Here is a 23,657-nt window from a genome sequence, read left to right on the forward strand (position 1 = left end):
CAAATATTGCAGCCTTGCCAGGCCACAGCTTTTCCCACTGCCAGTAGCGGGAACTAGGAAATCATGTTCTGCTTTTGGTTGTGTGTGTGATGTCAGGTAGTTACTCAGACACAGTCACGGTACAGTGAAGCAGAGATCCTTCAGCTGATTAAACAACGTAACTCCAAAGTAATTTGCAAGTCTTGCTTTGCCTGACAGGCAATGCAATAAGGGGAAACAGGATCCTAACGAGTGCCAGTGGTGGAAAAGTATGTGGGTTTAGCTGTGGTGCTGGCTTTATATGCTTGGCAGAGGGCTGTTTCTTTATTAGTTTGCATTTTGGGGTTTTAACTGCACTCCACTTGTAGGTGTGCAAATCACAAGCCATTTCACTTAAGTCCCCAGCAGAATCCCAGAGGTATCTGCAGAAGACTCAATGGATAAAGAGAACAAATTAAATTCCTTGTTCAACCATGTCTTCATACTGCCTTTACTTGGGGTATGAATGTCTTGGTGGTTTTAGAGGTACGCATGATAGCATCGATACATGCTGTATACAGTTTGTTCTCTTTGTGTTCTCTCTTAGTGCAATAGCATCCATCTTACGAGCATGGCTCGATCAGTGCTCTGAGGATTTCAGAGAAACATGTGACTATCCTTGTTTGCTAAAATTGCTGGATTACCTGAAGAAGAATATGCCTGGATCTGACCCAGAGAGGAGGGCACAGAACCTCTTGGAGCAGTTCCAGAAACAAGCAATAGAAAACGATGGTAAGTTACCTTTCCCTTGTGTCTTTCTGTTCTCTGGAGTGTAGGGTACCACAGGGATTTATGGGGAGTACATTTCATCAGCTGAATGGTGAGGCTCAGGAGTGGCTTTTGTCTTGCTTTTTAAAAAAAAATTAATCTCCATATGAGGTTCTGAGCGGGATGAGCTAGTCATACAGTGTAGGTGCATGAGGTTCTACAAAATAGTGAGGGCTCCTCATTGCAAGAAGGACACTGAGGTCCTGGAGCGAGTCCAGAGAAGGGCAGCCAGGCTGGGGAAGGGGCTGGAGAGCAAACCTTCTGAGGAGCGGCTGAGGGAGCTGGGGGTGTTCAGTCTGGAGAAGAGGAGGCTGAGGGGAGATCTCATCGCTCTGTACAGGTCCGTGAAAGGTGGTTGTAGTGAGGTGGGGGTTGGTCTCTTCTCCCGGGTAGTGGGTGACAGGACAAGGGGAAACAGCCTGAAGTTGTGTTGATGGAAGTTTAGGTTGGATATTAGGAAAAATTTCTGTACTGAAAGGGCTGTCAGATATTGGCACAGGCTGCCCCGGGAGGTGGGTGAGTTACCATCCCTGGGGGGGTTTAAGAGAAGAGTAGATGTTGTGCCTGGTGACATGGTATAGTGTTAGACGGATAGATGTTGGACTTGATGATCTTGAAGGTCTTTTCCATCCAAATCCATGATATGATTCTATTCTGTGGTGCCTGCGCCTGTTCATTCCAGGGTGGAATGGGAAATGCAGCACTTAGACAAAGCTTTAAGATTGCCGTGGCAGCTAAGTGGTTAACTGCCAGCAGACTTCCCATGCCATAGAATAAAACCACACAGCTGCTTTCGCTGGTCTTCTCAACACCCCCCCAAGAAAAACCCAAACCAAGAAGAAAGCAAAGCCTAGAGCCGTGACAGAATGCAGCTTGGGTTGCAAGCCTTGTTGTCCTGAAGCTTCTCTTCCTAGTTACCACCATGTCAAAGGAAGTGGCCGTGGCTGTTTTTTCCTCTCTGAGTGCCTGGCTGCTGGTATTCAAGGCCAGAGGAAAAACTTACGTTATTGGGGGGGGGTCACAATCCACCAAGACAATAGCAAACTGTAGTAACACAAATAGGCTGTGTGCAGCGGCGAGCCTGACACATGCCCTTATCCTGGCCAGTAAGCTTCCTGCCGCCCAAGCTGGAAAGTCACAGGAGCTCAGGAGGTATGTGATGGAGAGCTAGAATCAATTTCCAGCTTTTGCAGAGGATGAGGGGGGATAATTCATGTTAGAAAAAGGATAAAGGAAATGACAGGAGGGGGAAAAACAACAGCAAGAAAAAAAAAATCATCCCGTAAAAATCATATCTGCCGGATGTTCCAGAAATACTGAGTCAATGCCTAACACTGTGAAATGCCAAATTAACTTGGTCATTAACACATATGTAAAAGGAGCACCACTCAGAGCCTTCTGTGCTGAAGGCAGGGTTGCTAACATGTACTTGTTGATGTTTGGTTCCCATCAAACAATGCTCATGAGAGCTGTGTCTGGGTCCGTTTGTTGCTCCAAGTGAGCAGAAGCTCCCAGCAGCCCTGCTTCTGTACGTGTTTCCCTCGGGTATCAGCTGAAAGGGTTCTCTTCTGTTTTACACCCAGGTCAGTTTGAATGATGTTTCCAAATTGTTAATTAGAATAAAATTAGGAGGAAAACACAATTAGCCTGCAGAGGAGAGTTTGAGAGTTGTCCTTTCTCAGAGCTCCACCTCTGTTCCTTGCAGAAGTTTCTAAGCTCTTAATGCATTGCCTGCAATCAAGACGTGCTGATAATTGTTCTAAAGCATTCCAGTGCTATGGATTTACAAATTTCAGTCCTAATCCTACAGTTTGATATGTGTAATCAGACCTCCATTCAGTGCTGCCATCAGCAGATTAGATTGTAGCGCTAGATACCTAGATAATACAAGTTGTTTCTGGCCTCAGATCTCTCAGGTTGAGCAATAAAAAGCAAGGCCAGTCACAAACTGGGATTTCAGAAGGGGCGGGTGGTTGCTCTTGCTGGTGTCAAGAGGGCAGTTGGGCTTTGAGAGGGCTGAATGGGTTGGAGCAATTTGATGGTGATGAGATACTTGAGTACAAGGGATTCCAAATTCTTGGGGGCAGGGAGAAGACTGGTTACACACTTAGGGATGTGAGAGAGAGAGGAGAAAGAGGCAGGGATTAAAAAAAAAGAAGGAAAATCTTGGTTTGTGATCCAGGACCTGGTTTTGTAGGGCGCTGTGAGGTTTTGAGCAGGGTCACAACTCAGTGATGACAATGTTCAGTTGAATTTTAGGCGCTGAAAGGAAAACAAGGAGTTGCATAGCCAGAGAGAGAGAAGGAAAAGAAAAAAAAAAACAACCCTGTGACTCTTGTAACAGCTCAGTAGAAATCCATTTAATTATGTGTATTGTTATGGAACAGCCACGGAAAAACGAGGCCTGAACAGAGGTCTCCATTTATCGTGTTCAGCTCTGTTGATGAACTGTGCAATTGCAGCGTACAGATGGAAAGCTGGACAGAGCCTGCAGTTAGAATTTGTTACATCAAAACTCTAGCTGTTTAGAGCGATGATTAGGCATTGCTTATTAATGAAGAGAGGAAGGAGAATTTCGAAAACCAAGATTGAAGTATCGCTTTATCTGCTTGTGTTGCTGTAATATCTGTTTGGCTTTAATTGGATATGGAGCATTGCATAACAACCTTGGAAACGTGCTGCTTTTGTTACCGAGCTCTCCCTGATGGGACCTTGGTGCTTTCGGCGTCAGTCTGCAACAAGCCCCTGTTTATTTCTTTTCCATTTTTCTCCCTCATTTTGGAGTCATCTTACAGTAAAACGGATTAGAAGAGGATTTATTTTGGGGGATTTTCTGTTTGACTTCCTCCTCTACCACGGGAAACAAGGGCAGATTTCTTTGTGTTTTAATGTGGCTTTGTTCCCAACCTGTGGGGACATCCGTGAAACCCCTTCTATGCTGGATCCGGGCCCTCAAGGAGAACTCCTCTCTCAGCTCTTCACTGCAGATTTGGGAGAAGCATTCTGCTGAATGCTGTAGGTGCTCACTGTCTTCCCTTCTCTGAGGGAAATTCCCAGAGTGACACAATGAGGCATGCTGGAATAAACTCTCCAATATAGTTCACCAGTAGTGCCAAGAAAATCTATTTCCACACATGGGCAGTGATGAAATATGGAAAGAAGAGCATTCCTAATGTAATATTTAGGGTGTATAATTGCAATTTGGTTATTTTTTTTTAGATTGTAAAAATTTTCTAGATTATGTAATTACTGAGAAGTAGATTAACTGCATTCTGCAATGTTAATAACAAAGTTTTGCTGGCGAGGGGGGTGGAGGTGATTTTTCTTTCAGAAGAATGGTTAGCAGGTGGATGAAGCCACCTTTCGGCTGAGAGACCCTGACCTGCTCTGTTCTCTCTACCTCACTTCCTTCCACCTTTTCTTTGCTGATTTAATCTTTTGCTCATCATCTTTCTAAATGAAATACACAGCACGGCGGGGACATTACGTCACACCCTCTGGGCATCCCACTCTAATATATACAGACATCTGCTTTGATGCGCTGGTTGCTGTGTGAATTTGCTAAGTCTTGTTTTCCATCCTGAACAGCTGGGTTCCTTGTTGCATCCCCCTGTAACCAAACTGATGAAGAGGAAGTGGAGCTCACCACTCCTGAAGATTTCTCTTATTTCCAAGAAGACCTTGTGGCGGAACAGTTGACATACATGGACGCAGTAAGTAGAGAATTATGGACTACTTGACATGCAACAGGAATTAATGCTGGGCTTCTGGAATACTTGCTTTTTTAAAAACCCAATTATATATAATATATACTTACATACATCGCCTTTTATATATATTTATTTATAGTGTTCCAGACCAGGTCTGTTGTTGGGACACAGGACACAACTCCACTTAGTTATCCAAACTTGTTCATCAGGCTATTTTCCTTCGGTCACACTGAAGGGGCTGGTTTGCTTGCTTAAGTGTGAATGTATGCCATGTGGCTGGCAAAGGTGAATGTTTGATGCTGGAGAATTAGCATGTTTTGACTGTATTGCTGCCTGGCCTAAAGATGTATAGGCACTCTTAACGGCGGTGCTCTCATTCAGTTTGTCTGGATTGGTCTCCTTCAAAACACCATTATATAAAAAAAATCACCCCTTGGTTTTACACCTGATATGAAGGTGTCTTGTCTTTTCCCAGGCCTGTTGAGCTGACAGTTCTTCTAGGGCATCAAGCCTCTAAAGTATATGCCAAAGTGTGTATTTTAAATCAGGAGGAAAAACAAATACTTACCTTTTAATACCGTATTAGATTTCGATCCAATTTCTGCTGTAAACCTGCATTTTATTTTGTTGATGGTGGAGATGTAGCAGTGTTCTTCTGAGTTAGACATCTCTGTTTCCCTCTAGACACTCTTCAAGAAAGTGGTGCCCTACCACTGCCTGGGATGCATCTGGTCACGAAGGGATAAGGAAGAATACAAGCACCTGGCACCTACCATCAGAGCCACCATCACTCAGTTCAATGCAGTTACCAGATGTGTTATCAGCACTATCCTGAAGATCAGAGACCTCAAAACACATCAAAGAGCCAAGATCATGGAGAAGTGGATTCATGTTGCACATGTAAAGCATTTATTCTGGGGTGTTGAATGGTCCTTGCATGGATGCCTAGGTGTTGGGAGGGGAGAATGGGGTTGTATATGTTGGTCCCAGGCCAGCGAACATCTTAGCCCTAATTCTTCCTGCTTTTGAGACACTTTCTTTGTAATAGTGGATGGATTATTGTCCTTCCCCACCATGGAAATAGGGGATTGAGGCACGTACTGTGTCTTGCAGATGAAGAATGCCACATCCCATACATGTAATGTTTGTGGCAAGATAGGTATAAATCAACCAGTTCACTTCCTTGGGAAGAAAATACTGCTTATATCAGTGGAAAAAGCGGTTTCTGATATCATCCAAAGTTAAACTTGTTTTCAGAGTCAGGTTGAGACCAGAGTGGAGTGGGACTGGCAGTGGTGCAGGCAGAGGACAGCCAGACTGAGCTTTGTGCTTACCTTGCCTTTGGTCCTTCTTGTTCAGTCTGGAACTGTCATGTCAACACCATGAGAGCTGAAATTGGGTATAGTAGAAGACAGCTGTTCGTGATTTCATGCATTTATAGATGTGTTTCATTTATTTACCAACATAAATGCAAGGCTGTAAGTAAGCACAGACAAAGCTATCTAGCTTCTAGGAAGCAGTAGCCTCTCTAACATGGAAAAAATGAAATTAGTGTTTGTGCCTTTCTGTTTTAAAAAAATTTCTTGAGGCTGAAAAGTCATTTGCCTACTGAATTGTTCACAGTTTGCATCAGGTAGCTAAAACAGCTGGGCTTAGAGGAGGCAAGGGGTGCAAGCAGTGACCAGAAAAAATGAGTTATAATATGGTACCAGTCTCCTTGCCCTCTTACCTTTCTGCTTTGTCATTGTCTCATGTGTTTCTCTGACTCATTTTTATTCTTTGCTTCGATTCCTTTGTCTCGTAGTAAGTTGTGTGTTTCTTAACCTTTGCATGAGAGGGTTTTGCATGCCTTCTGTATGTAACTCTAGTTTGCTCATTTCTTAGATTTCTATCTTTAATATTTTACTGTAACCCTTGTAGGTCCCCTCAGAGCACTGGGCAGCTGGCAGCAAACTAGATCTCTCTTTTGAAGAGAGCGCTTCAAGCGCCTCTGTCAGATGAATGGGTGCTGACTGTTTTGAGAGTCACACCGGATTCTTTCCCAGCTGTGCCGAATAAGCAGCCCTAAAAAAACCCTCAAGCCAAGCAGAGGCCTTCCAACCTTGACAATGTACTTCTGTGCTTCCAGGGGCAGCATTGTTAGTCCTGGCACCTCAACGTTGGCAACCAGTTCAGGAAACTGGTATGGGGGATAGGCTTTCACCTCTCTTTTGGCACTGATGCCAACTTGGGTTTGTTTGTTATCATCTGATGACTGCTTTACAGCCCGTGGGAGCAGGTTAGGAAGTTTGATGCCCGTTTTCTGTGCACAGAGCTTTAAGTTGCAGAGGGAACCAGCTAAAGAGGCCCTTATGGGCCAGGCTGGTTGTCAGTTTGGGTGTCAGTCCAGAGTGGCTTCGTGCCCATCAGGGGTCCAGGGCAGGGTGAGATTAGGTGTTAGGAAAAAATTTCTCACTGAAAGAGTTGTTGGGGCCTGGAACAGGCTGCCCTGGGAGGGGGCCGAGTCCCCACCCCTGGGTGTGTTTAACAGACGGGTAGATGAGGTGCTCAGGGATATGGTTTAGCACAGGACAGGAACGGTAGGACTCGATGATCTTGGAGGTCTTTTCCAACCTTGTGATTCTGGGGGTCAGCAGGGTGGCCTGGGGAACCCAGGACAGGCACTGTGCTCAGCGTGCTGCTGCTGGGGACAGAGAACTTAATTCTCCACCTCTGTTGCTTCAGTGCTTCTCCCTTTCCTTAATTTATATGCATAATTCAATACTCCAGCCCTAGCTGAGCACATGAAGAATGCAGGTGCACGGTCTACAAAATAACTGCATGTATGGAACAGCTAGTTGCATATATACTTAGCTGCCCGCTTCTGAAGCAAGTTGCTTGCTTTGCACATACAAATGAGTGTTTTGAATAGTTAAATGCCCAAATTAGAAAATAACCTGCTTGTTAAAGCACAGTTATTCACAGACTGCTGTCTCTGTAACTTCACCACAGACTGCCACAGTTATTATCTCTCTGTGACTTTTGGATCCAGTTTCTTGGTTTACAAGATAAACTGAATACTTTTTCTTGCTGCCAGCCCTCTCTGCTCCACCTTTATATCTAAGGCTCCTGACCAGGAGCAGCCAACTTTGCTCACACAATATTTTCTTTAAAAATAATGTGTGAAAATGAAATTCTTATTATCCTGGTATGCTAATATTTATTTTTTAAAAAACCAAACCTGAAGTTGCTTCTGCACAGGATTCTTTCTGATTTTCCCCTTGTGAAGGACCCAGCATGAAAAAGTTATTCAAAGTAGCCTTAAAAATTCTTCTGTACAACTGAAAGCTTGCTGAAGTTCAGTCTGCAGTCAGTTCAACTACTGAGAACATCAAATCCGATGTTGAATTCCTAATGTGCTTTAAACTATGTGGCGTGCAATTAAGCCAAGGTGCTTCCAAAATGGATCTTCCAGTCCAAACTCCTGTTGCTTTCAACAAAGAAGTGCTGAAAGCCTGTGCCTCTCAACCTGTGTTCTCCCCAGCCTGCATTTCAGGTTGAACCTAGAGAAAGAAGGATGGTTCTCCCCAGTGTGTCGGTCGGTGAAGGAGAGCTGTTACACAGCCTCTCCAGCCCTGAACCATACAAAAATAGCTTTGAGGAGGCCTTCTGTGCTCTACCACATGGCCTTGAACTTGCCTAACTGCTAACCAGCTTCAGACGGAGTCTTGTTAAGCCACGCTTTGTTAAATGGAGCCTGCTAAGTAGCACTTAGTAGTACTTAGCTTTTTAGGTAAATGAATGGGTGTAGTTAATACTTCCCTTAGTTGTTTGGTCAGTTTTGATGCAGGTTGGGAACGGAGATGTTGATGTATAAAGGTCTGGCTTTTGTTTACCTTTGCTTTACATTTGTTCAGCCCTACAAAGGAAATAAGGGGTTTCCCCCGTAAGGATCCTTTACTTAATCGGAATCATTAGTGTCAGAACCAGCCCCGTAAACCCTTGCAGAAGCGGAATTGCAGTTTGAGGATGTTCTTACCTGCATGCAGCAGTCAGATTGGCATGTGTTTGGTCTGCTTAACTCGCACCCAGAGTCTGTCAGAGCTCATATTTGCAAGAGTTTAAGTCTTGTGCCCATCCACGCTCTAGGTCATGAGCCACCATCAGATATACAGGGGTTCCTTGAAGATTTCTCCCCCCACACCTCACTCACATCTGCTCTACCAGGAATCTGTGCTCTTTTCTTGGGAATTAGATTTTTTTTTCTCAGTATCTTTTTTCCATCAAAGCTTTTGCCTCAGAGGAGCAGCATGAGCAATGTCTGTGAGCTGGTCCATCTATTAGGGTTTGATCCCACCTCTGGAAGAGCTGGGATATGCGTACTCGAATAACAGGTTATTCCTTTGCATGTCTTTATTTTTAATTGACACTTAGATGATTGAGGGCTTCATTTTAAATGCCACAACCAAAGAGGCAAAGCCTGGTTTTTCCTCTAAAGAGGGAAAAGGGGTGGGTAACTATAAAGAGCTTTTCTAGAAGTGTAACATTCGCGCTACTTGGCTTGGTGGACTCAGTTCCACTTTTATTTTTGCCAGAACTGGAAGCTGTAACACTGCAACATGCCGCAAATACACGAAAGTGAGGAAAACAAGATCTAAGTGCCAAAGCCCATAAAGCATTTTGGTGGCTGGAGTGGTATTTTGGATGCTCAGTATTTGTACAGCTGCCTGCTTCACAGCGAGAACGTGTAGCAAGCATGACACCGGTCGAACAGAAGAGCACTTGCATGTTTGTAACTCTGACATTTAATGCTCCTTTATTTCTAACCACTCCTTTCACAGGAATGTAGGATCCTGAAGAATTTCTCCTCCTTGAGGGCCATTGTTTCAGCACTGCAGTCCAACTCCATCTATCGGCTGAAGACGACCTGGGCATGTGTCCCAAAGTAAGCTTCCCCTGCCGCTCCTCACGCTAGCCCCAAACACAGGCAGAAAGCTCCACGCGCTTTCTTTTCACCTTTGACTAATAAACTAAATGATTTTCCCTTTTCCTCTACAGGGATGTAATGCTGATGTTTGAAGAGCTCTCTGATATCTTCTCGGACCACGACAATTATCTGACAAGTCGAGAGCTACTCATGAAGGTGAGAAGTGGCTTGAGTTGCAAATCTTGTGATCAAAGCTTTTTCCAACCAGCTGCCAAAGTTCGTCTGTCCTTGAACCACTGTACGTGGTGCTTCCCAGACGACAGGTCCGTTAAACCTGCGCTTTCCTGCGGGGAACAGAGGTGATGTCATTGCCCTGGAAGAACCTACACAAGCCTTAGCCTGTGTAGCCACACACGTCGGGCTGCAGCAGCACAGACTCTGTGTGCTTGTTTGCAAGGCAGCAGATAAGGACTCCTCAGAGAGCCCCCATGTTGAAGGTCATGCTGTTAGGTGACACTCCCCAGGGCACAGTGATGTCCAGCTTGGGGATAGCTGTGTGTGCCATACCTTCCCTGGGAGAGTGCTGGGGCCGTAGCTGGGATGAGGAGGTGCTGCACGGCATTGCTCCCCCAGAAGGGGTTACCATGAGCGCTTTGGCTTTACACTGCTCTGTTTGGGGAGCTGACCCACCAGTGCGGACACCCTCAGCTCTGTGCCGGTGAGTGCAGAGCGGCTCCAAGTGCTGCTCTCGACTGCGTTGCACCGCCGTAGTGCTTTTGACTTCATTGGAACAATGCCACCCAGCTTCAGCTGAAGAATTAAACCAAGATGTTTATCCGACTATCCAGTACCTTTCTTGGAACTGAAAAACAGGGCTGGGAATTTTGAAGGAACAGCCTTCCTGCTCTGTGTGTGGCCAGATGGACAACAAAGCAGGCTCTGTCAGAAACCGTTTGACTTGTGCGCTCTCCTGGGCGAACCTCAACAAGCTCAGGAGATTGAAAGGAGTGAGGAAGAATAGAGGGAAAGGTTATGTTCTGCAGAAACTAAGGGACGTTTGTGGCAGTTCCTTCTGTTTACATACAAAAGTGGCTAACCAGTCTAGGGTTTGGCAATTCCATCCAGTCTGGCGTTTGTACCTTGCCTCCTAACGCCTCGGTATATGAAACGCTGTGTTTTGATGAGGAATGATGGGTGAGCACATTCAAACTTGTCAGTCTGTCTGGTTTATCCTCCGTTCATCAACACCTGTAGCTGAATTTTACAGCAGGTGAGACACAAATAAGCGTAGAGGGAAAGCACGTGTTCCAATAGCTTATTTAACTCAACTATTCAAAAGACAAAACATCTCAATCTGAGCCCAGACCTTCTGGCTCCCAACAAACCACACTCTCCAGCTGCTCTAAGTAGATGTACAAAGCATTTTGAAAGCCGTGAGAGGAGGAAAAAAATTCCACGGAACAGCTAGAACGTCCCTCCTGCTGCGCATCTTGGACTGTTTTGTAATGATTGGAGGGTTACTCTCCACCAAATCCTTAAAGTCTTTGTTTTCCTTGACTGTAAATAGTCTCTCTAGGGAAGCAGTGATTGACCTTGACTATCCATCCTGAAAATTAAAGCATAGAGAAAATGCCATATGAAAGTTCGGCATGGAGAAGGAGCACTGTTCTCACCTCCTCAAATAAGGGCTCCACTGCAAGCTGCGCTTTTACTTCCTGCGCCTTCCCGCCGGCCACTCTTGGACCATCCCGAGGTTACCCTTCAGTGTCTTGAAGACATTGAGACAAACCCTGCTGTTTCACTTGCTTCTGGCTTTCAGCTCAGGAAGGAAATAGAGAATTTGAGTGATCTGTTGATTAACTGCGACTGAGAAGTAAACCCTTCAATGAGAGAGTCTTTACAAGTCTCTCAGATAAAGGACGGTGATAATGATTCAAGATCCGTCTATCTGGCCACTGGAGAAAAAATACCAGTAACTCCCAGCATCCCGTACGGATCCAGGGGAATGAAGGCTACAGACCTGTTGTGAAATAGCTCATCCATTCATAGGAAAGCTTGAACTGTGGAGATGAAATCCTCTTGCTTCCATTCCCTGCGTGGTTTTGGATTAGTCAATAAGCCGCAGTTGCTGGCGCTCTCCGTTGCGGTGTAAGGGAAAACAAAGCATTACGTAGGATAGAGATGTTTACCCGCAGCAGTCCCAATTCAGAAATTAAACAGAGATCCTGAGGTCAGAAGCGTCAGGGTAGAGCTTGGAGAAGCATACAGGCACCTGAAGTATATCTGAGCTGCTGGGATTTGAACTCAGAGAAGATGCCCAGATGCACTTAGCCAGGCCCGGGGCAGAGCTATTTGGCAGGAAAACTCCCTTATGGCTGTTTTGTGGGATTTTGTCCAAAATTCCCAGTTGGGGTACGAGCACATCTGTGTACATGCATCTACCTGTCAAACCTGGTTTGCCTGGTTAAATGCATCTGCAGGTATTTTACACAGAGGCAGTTGGTAGCTTACCACTCAGCTCCTCCATTAATTAATTGTCTTCTCATTCCCTTCCAGGAAGGGACATCCAAATTCGCAAACCTGGACAGCAACGTGAAGGAAAATCAGAAAAAGACACAGAGGCGACTCCAACTTCAAAAGGACATGGTGAGTTTGGGGTCCTTTTCCTACCCCTTTTGCGAACCGGTAACACGATTAACGCTGTAAGTGATGCCCGAAGCGGTATCGAGACAGGTATTTCGCAGTCGGTGATGCTCTTGGATGTGCTCCCTGTCAAGCAGAGCAATCGCGGCAGTGCTGTCCATTAGCTGATACAGAGCAAGTGAACCGAAAGGTTTCACTGAATATGCAGCCGAAATACTCATCCCTGTAAATATATGGATTTCCCTTAGGCTGTGGCCTGCAGTAAGCGTGTAATGCTCGTGTGTGTGTGTTTGTAATGCACATTTATATATCAAGATGGCCCCACGTGCATATATATCTGTGTCCATAAACAATTAAAGTGGAATTGATGCTGCCAAGGTGTAAGGGGTTCCGGTTTTTAGTGCAACCCACCTGTCCTTTTATCCAGGAGCTCCCACCTGTGTATTGAAATGCTGTCAATGTCTGGGAGAGCATCCCGCTCGCATTAGAGTCTGATTTAAATTCTAGATTAGACACTGAGGATGATGTAATGAAAGAAAACATCATTCATAAGCCCGCTGTTAGGCTAAGCAGCCTGCTTTTATTTCATTTGCTTATGCAGGAGTATTGTGGCAATCTAATTATTACCACTAAACATTCTAATTACTGCCCTTTCTCTGGCAATTAATCCGACACTGCTCTCATCACTCGCAGGGTGTAATGCAGGGCACGGTACCTTACCTTGGGAACTTCCTCACTGATCTCATCATGCTCGACACAGCCCTTCAGGACTATATCGAGGTATGTCGAGGCAGTTTTTTGATTCCTAACTTTCTGTGCCTTCCGGGCTACAGGTGGGGTCTGGGCCTTTTCCATGGGCTGCGGGGGGACACACGCTCCACCATAGGTTTCTCCAGGGGCTGCAGGGGCATCTTTCTCTGTGGCACCTGGGCCGCCTCCTCCCCCCTCCCCTGCCCTTGGTGCCTGCACAGCTCCTCACACCTTCTCACTCCCTTCTCTGGGGGCACAAAGTGGATTTTTCTCCTCACTGTTTTCTACTCCCTTTCTCCCCTCTGCTATCCTGCGGAGACTCAGATACATGAGTGCAGGGGTTTTACCAGACCTGCAAGCTGGTATTTTTAGAAGGTCTGTCTGTGCTTTACGTTTACCTTGATTGCTCCATGCTGTTTGTGGTTACCTTCAACTGAGCACGTGCTTTTCTCCTCTGATCCCTTCTCTTTCCTTCCAACAGGGCGGCATGATAAATTTTGAGAAGAGGCGAAAGGTAAGGTGGCTGTTCAGTGACTTTTAGTTTCCTGATGCCCTCCCTTAGAGCGTTCTCTTAGCGAGGCCATTTGCCTCCACTTGCTAATTGTAATTAAATTGGTCAGGAGAGTCTAAGCCCCTGCCGACCTGCAAAGAGTGGCATGGGAAGAGAACTTTGCAGATGTGTGCAGCAGAGAGCAAGGAGCTGCAGTACACATACCTCCATGGGACTTGCAACAGGGGCATGCGCATTCCCTCTGCTTTGGTAGTCATGGTCCTGGCACTCGGGTCGCAATAACCCCAGGAAACACCACAGGCTTGGGGCAGAGTGGCTGGAGAGCTGCCTGGCTGAAAAGGACCTGGGGGTGTTGGTTGACAACGTGGCGAATATCAGGCCCAGTGTGGCCAGCAAGTCCAGGGCAGGGATTGTGCCCCTGTACGTTGGTGAGGCTGCACCTCATGGGTGTGGGGTTAGAGCAGAGCGGCGCTGCCTAATTACACCCATCACGGGTAGCACTGCATGTTCCTTTGGTGCACCCCATGCAAAGGTCAGGCATGGCTTTCATCTCAGGCATCCCTTATTATTATTAATTTCATCAATGAGCATCCCTTGCTCGTTGCCCAAGAACCACCCAAGTACAGAGCGTGGCTCTTCTCGTGGTGCTGGGACGGCCAGTGCACGAGTAGTAGGGTGATCCAAAGAGCTTGTGACCCTCTACCACCTCCACTGCTGGAGGGACAACCGGCAGCGCTGTCAGCAGGCGGCTTTGTACCTGGGCAAAGCTTCTGTGGTGGAGCTTGAGCCCTTGGGTTTGTCTGCATGTTGGCGTGTGGCTGATGAAACCGGTCACATCTTGGTTCCTGAAACACTCAGCTGGAACTGAAATTTGGTCTAGACTAAGGTTGTCCTGGATCTGTGGTTGTGTGTGTTTGGTGTCTGAACGAGACTGCTTCGTTGGTTTTGGTTTTTTTCTGTTTGGAATTCCTATTTGTTTTGATTTCCTCAGGAATTTGAAATACTTGCTGAAATTAAGCTCTTACAATCCGCTTGTAACAACTATTGCATGATGCCGGACCAAAAATTCATCCAGTGGTTCTGGAAACAGCAGGACATGACTGAGGAAGAGAGGTAGGTTCTCAACCCATCTGGTGAAGCTGGGGGGGCTTTTCTTCCCCCAGGTCCACCTGCAGGTACTTCAGCCAGCCAGTAGCAATCCTCCTATGGGAATGGCACATCCTGATGCTCAGGGAGGGTGGGAATAACCTGCCTTCTACTCGACAGCTGCAGGAAACCTGTGGAGCACTTAGCGGGGTTTGGTTTTGAGGTTGGAAATCAGGCTTTTGACTTTGAAATAGGATGGTTTGTTGTGCCTGGGCGCACGCTCAGCACAGGGATCCAAAGGGGTGTCGGAATGCAGTGGACAGCGGGTGGTCAAGGCAACGCAGAGCACGCACAAGCTCTGTGGCTCTGGGCATTCGGGTGGGTTTTGCCGAGTTCTGCACTGCGGCACGTGCTGCTGGGACAAGCCAAGGGAATTTGTTCCCAGCACTTTAATGTCTCCGCTGAACTTGGAGGGCAAGTACAGACCCCTGCTGCGTTATACTGTCGTAGAAAAAAACAAACTTCCCCTTATCCAAGATTCCCACCTTGGGGATTCACTTTTTTTTTTACCATAAAACCATGAGTGGCCCCCCAAAAGCACTTGTTTTTAAAGCTCTTGTAAAGAAGTGACATATACCTTTCTCCATAGTAAAATGCAACCAAAGCTACTACGTTCCTCTCTGTGGGGTTGCAGCATTCTGAAGTGGGAGTAACTGAAAGTCTCTCAACCTTCTTGAGCGTTGCTGCTTTTGAGATCCAAGTACTTAAGAGTATTGTCTGTAAAAACTGACCCAGTGGCCTCTGTTCTGCAGCTATAACCTTTCCCGTGAGATTGAAGCCGCCAACGCTAGCACCGCATCCCCGAAATCCCGGAAGAGCGTGGTGAAGAGGTTCAGCCTGTAAGTACGGCGGGGCAAGGGGCTTTTGCTGCATTCACTATTAGTGTAATTTGATGTACACATGTGGAAACCCCCTCCTAGCAGGATTTTAATATGCAAATTAGCAAAAAGGCATTAGATAATAGGAACAATCTGCCTTTGGGTTAGAGAAGGGGAAAAAAGATCCTGGGGACGTGGTCCATTTCGGCAGAATACTGCCTGACCTCCAATCGGAGGTGGTGGAGAGCAGGGACACGCAGCTCAGCTCACACGGGAAACAATACCCTTGTGCGACTTCATGGAAAGCTGCAGGGAATGAAAACAGGCATTGAGAACCGAAGTAAAAATACATCTTAAAGGTGAGAAAATGGACCCTGACATGGGATCTCTGAAGGGTTTCCAACATAGCAGCAGCATGGTCACGACAAGGGAGAACTGCTGAGCTGGCAAAGCACTGTCTGGTCTTAACTGTCCTTTCCTGCCTGGTCTGAAGGAAGACCAGATGCATTTATTCATTGTCTTTGTAGAGTTTTGGGTTCCCATACACAAAGAAACCTGTAGAAATAAATACACTGGCAGCTGTTTGGAAGGTTTTTCTGTTAGCCCATCCTGGCTACGATGGGCTAGCTCTCAACTCCCAGCAGCCTCTTGTTCTCATTTCCCTTGGAGTGTGCCGAAGCTGTGCGTGGGAGTTGTCACTGCAGAGCACAGGCTTTATCCCCTCTTTTCCGTGCCCTAGTGCTGTAATTGTGTCGTGTTTGTTCTCATGGTGCAGTCTTGGTCTGAAGAGTCGCTTCATCCGCACTCTGAGTGTATCTTGCACGTTAATACTGTAGGAAAGGCGGGTGTAATTCATCTCAGAACCACTGACACCTCCCTGAATGGTTTAAAATTGGTAACCACGTGCTGTAGTAGCATCTAATTCTCCTCACTTCTCTGCCTCAGACATCATAGGAGCTGTTTCCTTTGCCACTCCTGTAAATTTACCTGACCTGCATTTAGAAATGGGTCTCAGAGTGGGAGAGCCTGTCATTTGCACCTTCTTGTCAGCTCCTCACCATGTATGTGTCTCTTTGGACTCTTGGAAAGAAACCCTGCGCCAGCTTTGCTCATCCCAGCTCTGTTCTTTTCTCACTTACGAGCTTTTTCTGCTTTCTTTTCCCTTACAGGCTGTTTCTAGGCTCTGAGATGGTCACCCAGAGCAGTAGCCCTGTCAAAGAGCAACCCAAATCTACTCCCAGCGGGAGCTCTGGGGAATGCACGGACTCAGCCAGTGTTTCCTCATGTGAGCTGAATCAGTCTGAGTCTGAGGACTCGAGTCCCATGGGCACTCCTGATGAGTCTCCGCAAAAGGTAGGCGCTGGGCGGCGGTGCTGGCACAGCCAGTGTGCGGGGGGCCGGCAGTGTTTCGGCACAGCCAGCCCACGCTGCTGGCCGGCCTGAGGAGTTGGCCCCAGCCTCTCGGTCTCGACTGCAGCGTTGCTTTTGGTGGGGTGGAGAGACTGTAGGAAAGAAATGGGTAAAGGTGGAAGCTGTCCAGTCGGGATTTTTGCACAGTCCTCTCTACGTTGCCGAGGACTGGAGCCCTCCTTCCCTGAGCCAAGGCACTCCCCACAGAGTTTGGGCAGGGCGGGTGAGGAGAAAGGCCGAACCCTGCGCAGCACGGGGAGGGAGTGGGCAGTTACAGGGAATGTGTTCCCACACGTGTAAGGGGTCCCAGCCGGGGCTGGAGCGGCGATGCTCCGGTCCCTCTGCTCCTCCCCAGTCAGTCCCAATCCCTGGCTGGTTGCCGACAACCAGCCCCTGGTCGCTGTATCTGCTGCCACCTCCTGGCCTCCTTACCGAGAGGCAGGAGTGAGCAGTGTGCCCAGCTGGGCAGAGGACTCAAGGTGAAGTTCGCTTGGCCAGGAGTACCAGGGGACTGGGGGTTTCTATGTGCCTTCACCTTTCTCACGTCCTTCCTCCAGAACGACACACACACCACCTACGCAACCTGTGCACTAGGCTGACAAACCATCTAGTTTCTGACGGCGTTTGTCTTTCTCTCTGTTGTGCAGCTGTCCAAGTCTTCTAGGTCCTCTGATTCCTCCAAGTCCTCCGAGTCTGCTGGTTCCTCCGGTTGTGCCAGTTCCTCTGAGTCTGCCGGGTCCTCCGAGTCCTCTGAGTCCTCAGGGTCAGACGGGTCCTCGGGGTCTGCTGGGTCCTCTGACTTCTCCTGCTCTTCAGTGGAAGTACCTTCCTCGACAGAGTTATCCACTTCTGCCTTATCCTCTTCTCCCATCAACTCCTCCAATGGGATGTGCTCTGTCCCCATGATACCGGTCACCACCAAAGTACCGTCACCTCCTGCTTACAACCATCAGGACCACGACATGTGCATCATCCGCACCAGCATTGAGGACAACAATGGCAACATGTACAAGAGCATCTTGGTGCGTGGCAGTGTTCACAGCCGGGGTGACTTAACGGTGCTTTTAGTTTAGCCACACAAACTCACTGAGCCCATTGATCCAACCTGGCTGGGGGGAGGCGTAGCGCCTAGGACGCGTACCTGTCTCCCATGATGGGAATGCCCTGACCTCCCCAAACTGCAAAGAGCCCTCCTGTGAGGGCCTGGTGAATTCAAACAACAGATGAGGCAGTTCCTGACATGGGCTTCCATGGCTCGCGCCATTGGTGTCTCATTTACTCAGGCATCCTGCCACCGAAGTCCTGCCGCCTCTTCGGGGCAGGACCTGTTGTCCAGAACTGAAGTGGTTTAATATCTAGTGGTACCTTTGTTACCATCTCGTCGTGTGTTTTTCCATGTCTCTTAAATCTATGCCAAGAGCAGGCAGGCTGCAGCAGGGCAGGAGGCTTTGGCTAATTATTAGATCAGTGATCTTGAGTGAATAAGCAGCATCTCTCTCTCTCTCTCTCTAGCTCACTAGCCAAGACAAAGCTCCTGCTGTCATCCAGAGAGCTATGGTGAAACACAATCTGGAATTGGATGCAGCTGAGGACTATGAGCTTGTGCAGATCATCTCCGTGGGCAAAGGTAGGGAGGCAGAAACCTACTGCTGCTTGAAAACTTCTGCTGGGCTTTGAAGGAAAGAGTAAGACGCAACGCAAGGTTAGAAACACTGGGGTGCATTGTCACAGCTGCCCCTGAGAACAGGCCCTTTGCGAAGGGTGGACTCCTGGGAGGCAGAGCATGCTCGGGGGTTGCCGGGCAGACACGGGCTGTGCTCATAGAGCTGTGAGCTGAAGAGCAGCTGCCCGTGCTCTCTTTGCCCCCACGCAGAGCCTGGCAGGGTACGGCCACCCCAGGATCCCACCGTTGGCTGGACATGTTCCACATTTGGCCTCCATGGCCTTGCTCACGCCTTTTGTTGTGGGAGAGGTGCTGTGGGTGCCACCCTGTGCTGCTTTGGCGGGAGGTGGCAAGGGGTCCATCCCTGCCTGGCCATATACTCCTGGTCCTTGTTCTCTCCTGGCTGCAAACTAACACTTGCTCCACTCCTCCTTTTGCAGAGCTGGTGTTCCCAAAGAACGCAAATGTGTTTTATGCCATGAACAGCCAGGTGAACTACGATTTCATCCTTCGAAGAAAACAGCCTGGCAGTGGAAAAGTGAATATGGGGAACCACTGCACTCTGACGTTCCCCAGGACTGCTAAACGGGGGCGTTGGAGCAGCAAGCCCAGCAAACTCATACTCTGAGAGTGTCCCTTCCAACCCCTACAATTCTATGATTTGTTGGACATTGCGGACTGGAATTTTGCTGTATCCCCTTGGGGTTAGCTGTTCCCTGGTTCTTGGTGGGCACATGAGCTGAGGAACACCAGAGCCCCAGGAGGAGCTGAAAACAGGACTGCAACACGGGTCTTAAAGACCACCACAAAAGCCAACTCCATTTGTGAGAAACCCTTTCCCTTTGTGCCAGTATTACACAGAAGACGAGCATCTAAATTTTATTTTTGTAAAACTGAAGAAGAAAAAGTCTCCCTCGACTTCTGCCTGAACCAAGGCCGAGGCCCTGGCCAGCCTCGTGCCCTGAGCAGGTGCTGCCTCCAGGCAACATTTGTATTCACGCAAAAGCAGCGTGGGTACGGCCCCGGCACACTCCATGCTGGAGCCAGGATAAACGGCAAGCGTGTGTGTCGCTTTCATACCGCTGGCAGACTTCTCTTTGCACTTCTTCCATGCCAGAAAAACAATCCAACAAACCTAGTTTTGGATTGGTTTTTTTCTTCCAAAGAACTTTTAAAGACTGCACAGGCTTTGCCATGAGTGGCATGGCCTGCTCCTGGACAAGGCGAACGGACACTCCTTGTCTTGAAGTCTTGTCTTGCCGCCAGGCCAAGGCACTTTCCCTTGGACTCTGCTAACCCAGTGACTGGAACTCGATGCCTTCTGCGGACCCTGAACTGATGGACGGACCTCTTCATAATGTGCAATCACTCTCTGAGAGCGAAGCCTTTCATTGGCCCATGGACTGATGGACAATGTTTCCTGAGCAATGGGGAATGTCTCCTGCGCAACGGGCAACTACATGACCTTTCATTTTAATAGCGAGCAGGGCAGGGAGAGCAACAGGTTTTAGGCATTACCCCAACACCCCAGAGATTTTATATACTTGCAGCACATCACCTCCTGGCGCTGCCCCTGCCCTGCATCTTCCCTGTTCAATGAATTTCCTGACATGGTACATCCTTTCAGCTGGAAGGAAGCATTCAGCTGGAAGCGTTTAATTCCCTGTTCTGGGAAACTCGTGAGGGACACACTGCTGGGGCCTCCTCCCAGCACCCAGGCTTCCTTGAAAGGACAGCGACAGGTTTTATTTTAAAAAGCCATAACAGAGACATGGGATTGTCTCGGTAAGCAGAGCCCTTCCCAAGGAGGCTGCCTCTGCACCACTCAGACGCTGAGTTTTAGGCCGCACCTGAGCCCCGGTGTAGGTTTTTCAAAGCCAGGCTCTGTTACTTCGCAGATCAGGACACATTCACAGTGTTAGGGCAGGACGCTTTACACTAGGTGAGGATTTATCACCACTGTTTACAAGTAGCCCCCATACAGTTAAGAACTCCAACAGCAGTTCAGTTAAGAGGGGTTTGTATCTGAGCCTTAATCTTTGCCCAGTGTTAGGGCAGGACTGCAGCACAAGTTTGGCATTTCAGTTTCTGTAGGGGTAGTGCTAAGACTCATTCAGTATTGCTTAGAGGAGGTTTGGCTGTATTAGGCTGAAAGGTGAATGTTCTTAATGTTAAAATTAGACCCTCCAAAAAGTAGGGTTTTTTTCTTTTCTCCCTCCTTTTTATTTTTTAAGGCTTACCTGTGATCTTTATTACATTTATTGTATAAAGGTTTTTTTCAACTAATATTTGTGTGGTTTTTTTTCTTTGGCTTCATTATTGCATGTGGGGTGGGGGTTCTACACCTTGCTGCTGCTCTCATTATCCTCATCACTTTTGCTGTTCCCTGCTCCCCCCCAGCTCAGCTTCCCCACCAGCCTGAGACCCCCAAAGGCCCCGTTCTAGCTGCAGCCTTTCAGCTAACGCTTGCTGTAACTAACTAGGTACCTTGTACACAAATGTCACAGACATTTCTTGGTGAAATCAGGCTCTTTTGGGTCACTGAGCACCTCCTGCATCACTGAAGAGACAGTAGTGAAGGCAAGGAGCGATGACCCCGAGCCTGAGCTGGCTCCTGCTTTTTTTTCTACTTAAATGACCACAGGAAACAAAACCCAACCAGAGGAAGCCGAGAGCACAACAGCGCTTTTCCTTCCCTGTGCTTTTCCTGCCCTCGACCAAAGCCAAGCCGGGGCTGAGGGGTTACTCACCGCCTTCCTGCGGGTGGGCTTGTTTCAGGCCTGTCCCCCTGACCCTGCTTGGGACTGCCTTGGCTTGCTGCTCACACTTTGGAACACCGCCCCTGCCCCAGCACTGCTGGGGGGTTTCCTAAAGGCTCAGGGCTCCTGGGGGTTAGTGCAGGCCTTCAGAGCAAAAGGAGAGACGAACCCTCCAGCCCTGCAGTTTACTTACCCCTCCTTATGTTCCCCTAATGAATTGCTTTTTCAAGATTGCCTGACAAAGTGCAAGACCACATTGTGGGTTACCTCCACTTCTGGGGAGCTCCGCAGGGCCCCCACCCAACAGCCACAGCCACACTGGCATTTGCTTTGGTGGGGAGGGAGGGTGAGGGGTGGGGCGGGAGGGGGGGGTTGGCCCTGATGATCTCTTGAGGTCCCTTCCAACTCCTGTGACTCTGATTTCAAGCGGGTGCTCCAGCTCACACTCAGCTTTGAAGCCCGTTAGATGAGTCAAAAAAAGAAAAAGAAATACCTGGCAAGTGGGGAAAAAACATTCCCAGGCGCCCCAGAAGTGTTTCCATGGGCTCCCACCTTGCCAAACCTCCGTTAAAGCCGAGCCTGGCAGAGCCAAGGGGCTGGAAACGGAGCCACCCCTTCCCCTGGGCTGCTGCACTTGCCCCCAGGCCCAGCCCCTTCCCTCTCCAGCACCCAGCATGAGGAGTGCTGTGCCGTGGGGAGCACTGGGGTCATTTTCAGCCGTGATGGTCACAGAGAACCCACTGCAGTAGGAGCCAGAGCTCCTGCTGATATGGCTATGGTGCTCTGTGGGTGCTTTCTGGCAAGTGGGTGGTGACAGGACGGAAAGTGCATGGGGGGGGTGGGGGCAGGAAGATCCACACCGTGGTGACATGTATGAGCTCAGTGTAACCATAACCAGGCTTCACCCAGGGAGGCAGCTGTAATATTAACTAACTCAGAGGAGCAGCCCCAGGGACTCCCACACCCAGCACTAGCTCAGCCCTGCTGCTCTGTCCGACTCCCGACACACGTGGACGTCAGTGGGAGTGACAGCCCCCACGGGTGCAATGCCAGGCCAGCACCCCACTCCTCTGGGGTGCCCTGGCTCCAGCACCGCCAGCCCTCTGACAGCATTACCAACAGACCAGAGAAACAGCCATGCTGCACCATCAGCCCCATTCCCACACGAAGCAGGGCCTGATGGAACAGCTTTGTACCCAGAGCAGAGTCAGACAACATGCTGGATGCTCACAGCGTACAGACGTCCCACTCCCCAGAGCTCACACACGCTCCATACCAAGACCGCTGGGACTACCACACTCCAGAGTGCTTCACACAGGCCAGTGAGACCCATGGAGGAAGCGGGAGGGACAGTCAGAAAGGAACAGCCCTGGCCACATGCGCCGGCTGCTGGCGGAGCTCTGTACTCACTGCGTTATGTGGGCACCAGCCAAAGGAACGCGGCTCACCGACAGCAGCTGCAGACAGGCAGCTCGATACGGGCGGCGACTCCACGCAGAGCGACGCAGCCCTTCCCACCCAATGAAGAGCCCACACGGCTGCTCGGCTTGCTCCAGGTTCTATGTATTATCAGACCGGCTGACAGGTACTAACACGTCTTCTTCAGCAGAAAGCACAACGCTGATCAGGAATCATCAGAAACAAAAATAAACATCAAAAACCGAGCGCACAACCGTACAGAGCTGCCAGCACGTGAGTCTCTAGGTGGCATGGCCAGGAGGACATCCTTCCATGGCAACAGCAGCCTGCGGGCCCGAGTCTGTCCCAGCTACCCCAAGCACTGTAGTCTGTCAGCACCTGGCTGCTGAGAAACTTTGTAAGGAAAAAACCCCACCAAAACCCCCAAACAAACAAAAGAACACCCCCCACTCCGAGCCTGCAGTCTGCTGACTTGTTAGCCAACAGCAAGTACAACACACCTGATGCAAAGCAAGAGACAAGTTTGCTCCTCACACACAGAAGAAAAACCATATCAAGACAAGCTGCCTTTCCGTTGGGTACCGCAGGATTGTGTGCGGGCTGCTGAGAACAACAGTACAGCTGACACCCCCACCCCACTTCCCCCCGCCCTGGCTTCTGGGGGTTGTTTTGGTTTTCTAAGGATAGTGCCAAGCATTTCCCTGCCCAACTCACTAAACGTGAAGTCCCCAGAAGTCCTACACTCGCTTTTACAGCCTAATTAGACCCTCAAATACGTTGTCAGGCTTCATTCTCCCCATGGAATACATCGAGGCAGGGGGCAAAGCGGGATGTGGCACAATTAACTCTGCCTGTGTTGCCATCAAGTGGCACAGAGGCAAATGAAACCAGCAACCTCCACCTTTTCTGCTCGCTTCCAAGACTTTAGACCTGCCAAGTCACCAGCTCTGGACTGGGAGCTCCATTTCAATGGGCTCTGGCATGTTTTGAAGCCTGCAGAGGGGAAGCCAGCAGCAGCTTTGTACAGAAGGGTGGAGAGGAGGAAGACTCTAGAGAGGAGCGCTGCTCCAGTGCTCTCAATGGTTTTGGAAACAGTCTTGATTTCAGCAGGGATCCCTTTACCCAAGTAACCCAAA

The 23,657-nt window shown here is 48.7% G+C and overlaps 1 protein-coding gene across 1 annotated transcript in view; it reads left to right on the forward strand.

The window, feature by feature from the left end:
• Positions 1-18,971, forward strand: part of RGL1 (ral guanine nucleotide dissociation stimulator like 1) — a gene marked incomplete at both ends in the record, with an annotated part of 49,991 nt that extends 31,020 nt beyond the window's left edge. Inside the window, 14 exons of the mRNA XM_084266275.1 lie at positions 566-750; positions 4,375-4,499; positions 5,181-5,396; positions 9,317-9,420; positions 9,534-9,618; positions 11,959-12,048; positions 12,739-12,825; positions 13,277-13,309; positions 14,298-14,419; positions 15,205-15,291; positions 16,440-16,623; positions 17,328-17,702; positions 18,193-18,307; positions 18,784-18,971. Coding sequence (XP_084122401.1) covers positions 566-750; positions 4,375-4,499; positions 5,181-5,396; positions 9,317-9,420; positions 9,534-9,618; positions 11,959-12,048; positions 12,739-12,825; positions 13,277-13,309; positions 14,298-14,419; positions 15,205-15,291; positions 16,440-16,623; positions 17,328-17,702; positions 18,193-18,307; positions 18,784-18,971 — 1,996 coding nt within the window. The remainder of the gene's footprint in view (positions 1-565; positions 751-4,374; positions 4,500-5,180; positions 5,397-9,316; positions 9,421-9,533; positions 9,619-11,958; positions 12,049-12,738; positions 12,826-13,276; positions 13,310-14,297; positions 14,420-15,204; positions 15,292-16,439; positions 16,624-17,327; positions 17,703-18,192; positions 18,308-18,783) is intronic.
• Positions 18,972-23,657: the final 4,686 nt, after the last annotated feature.

The sequence above is a fragment of the Gallinula chloropus genome (genome assembly GCF_964237585.1).
Source record: "Gallinula chloropus genome assembly, chromosome: 6".
Lineage (NCBI taxonomy): Eukaryota > Metazoa > Chordata > Aves > Gruiformes > Rallidae > Gallinula > Gallinula chloropus.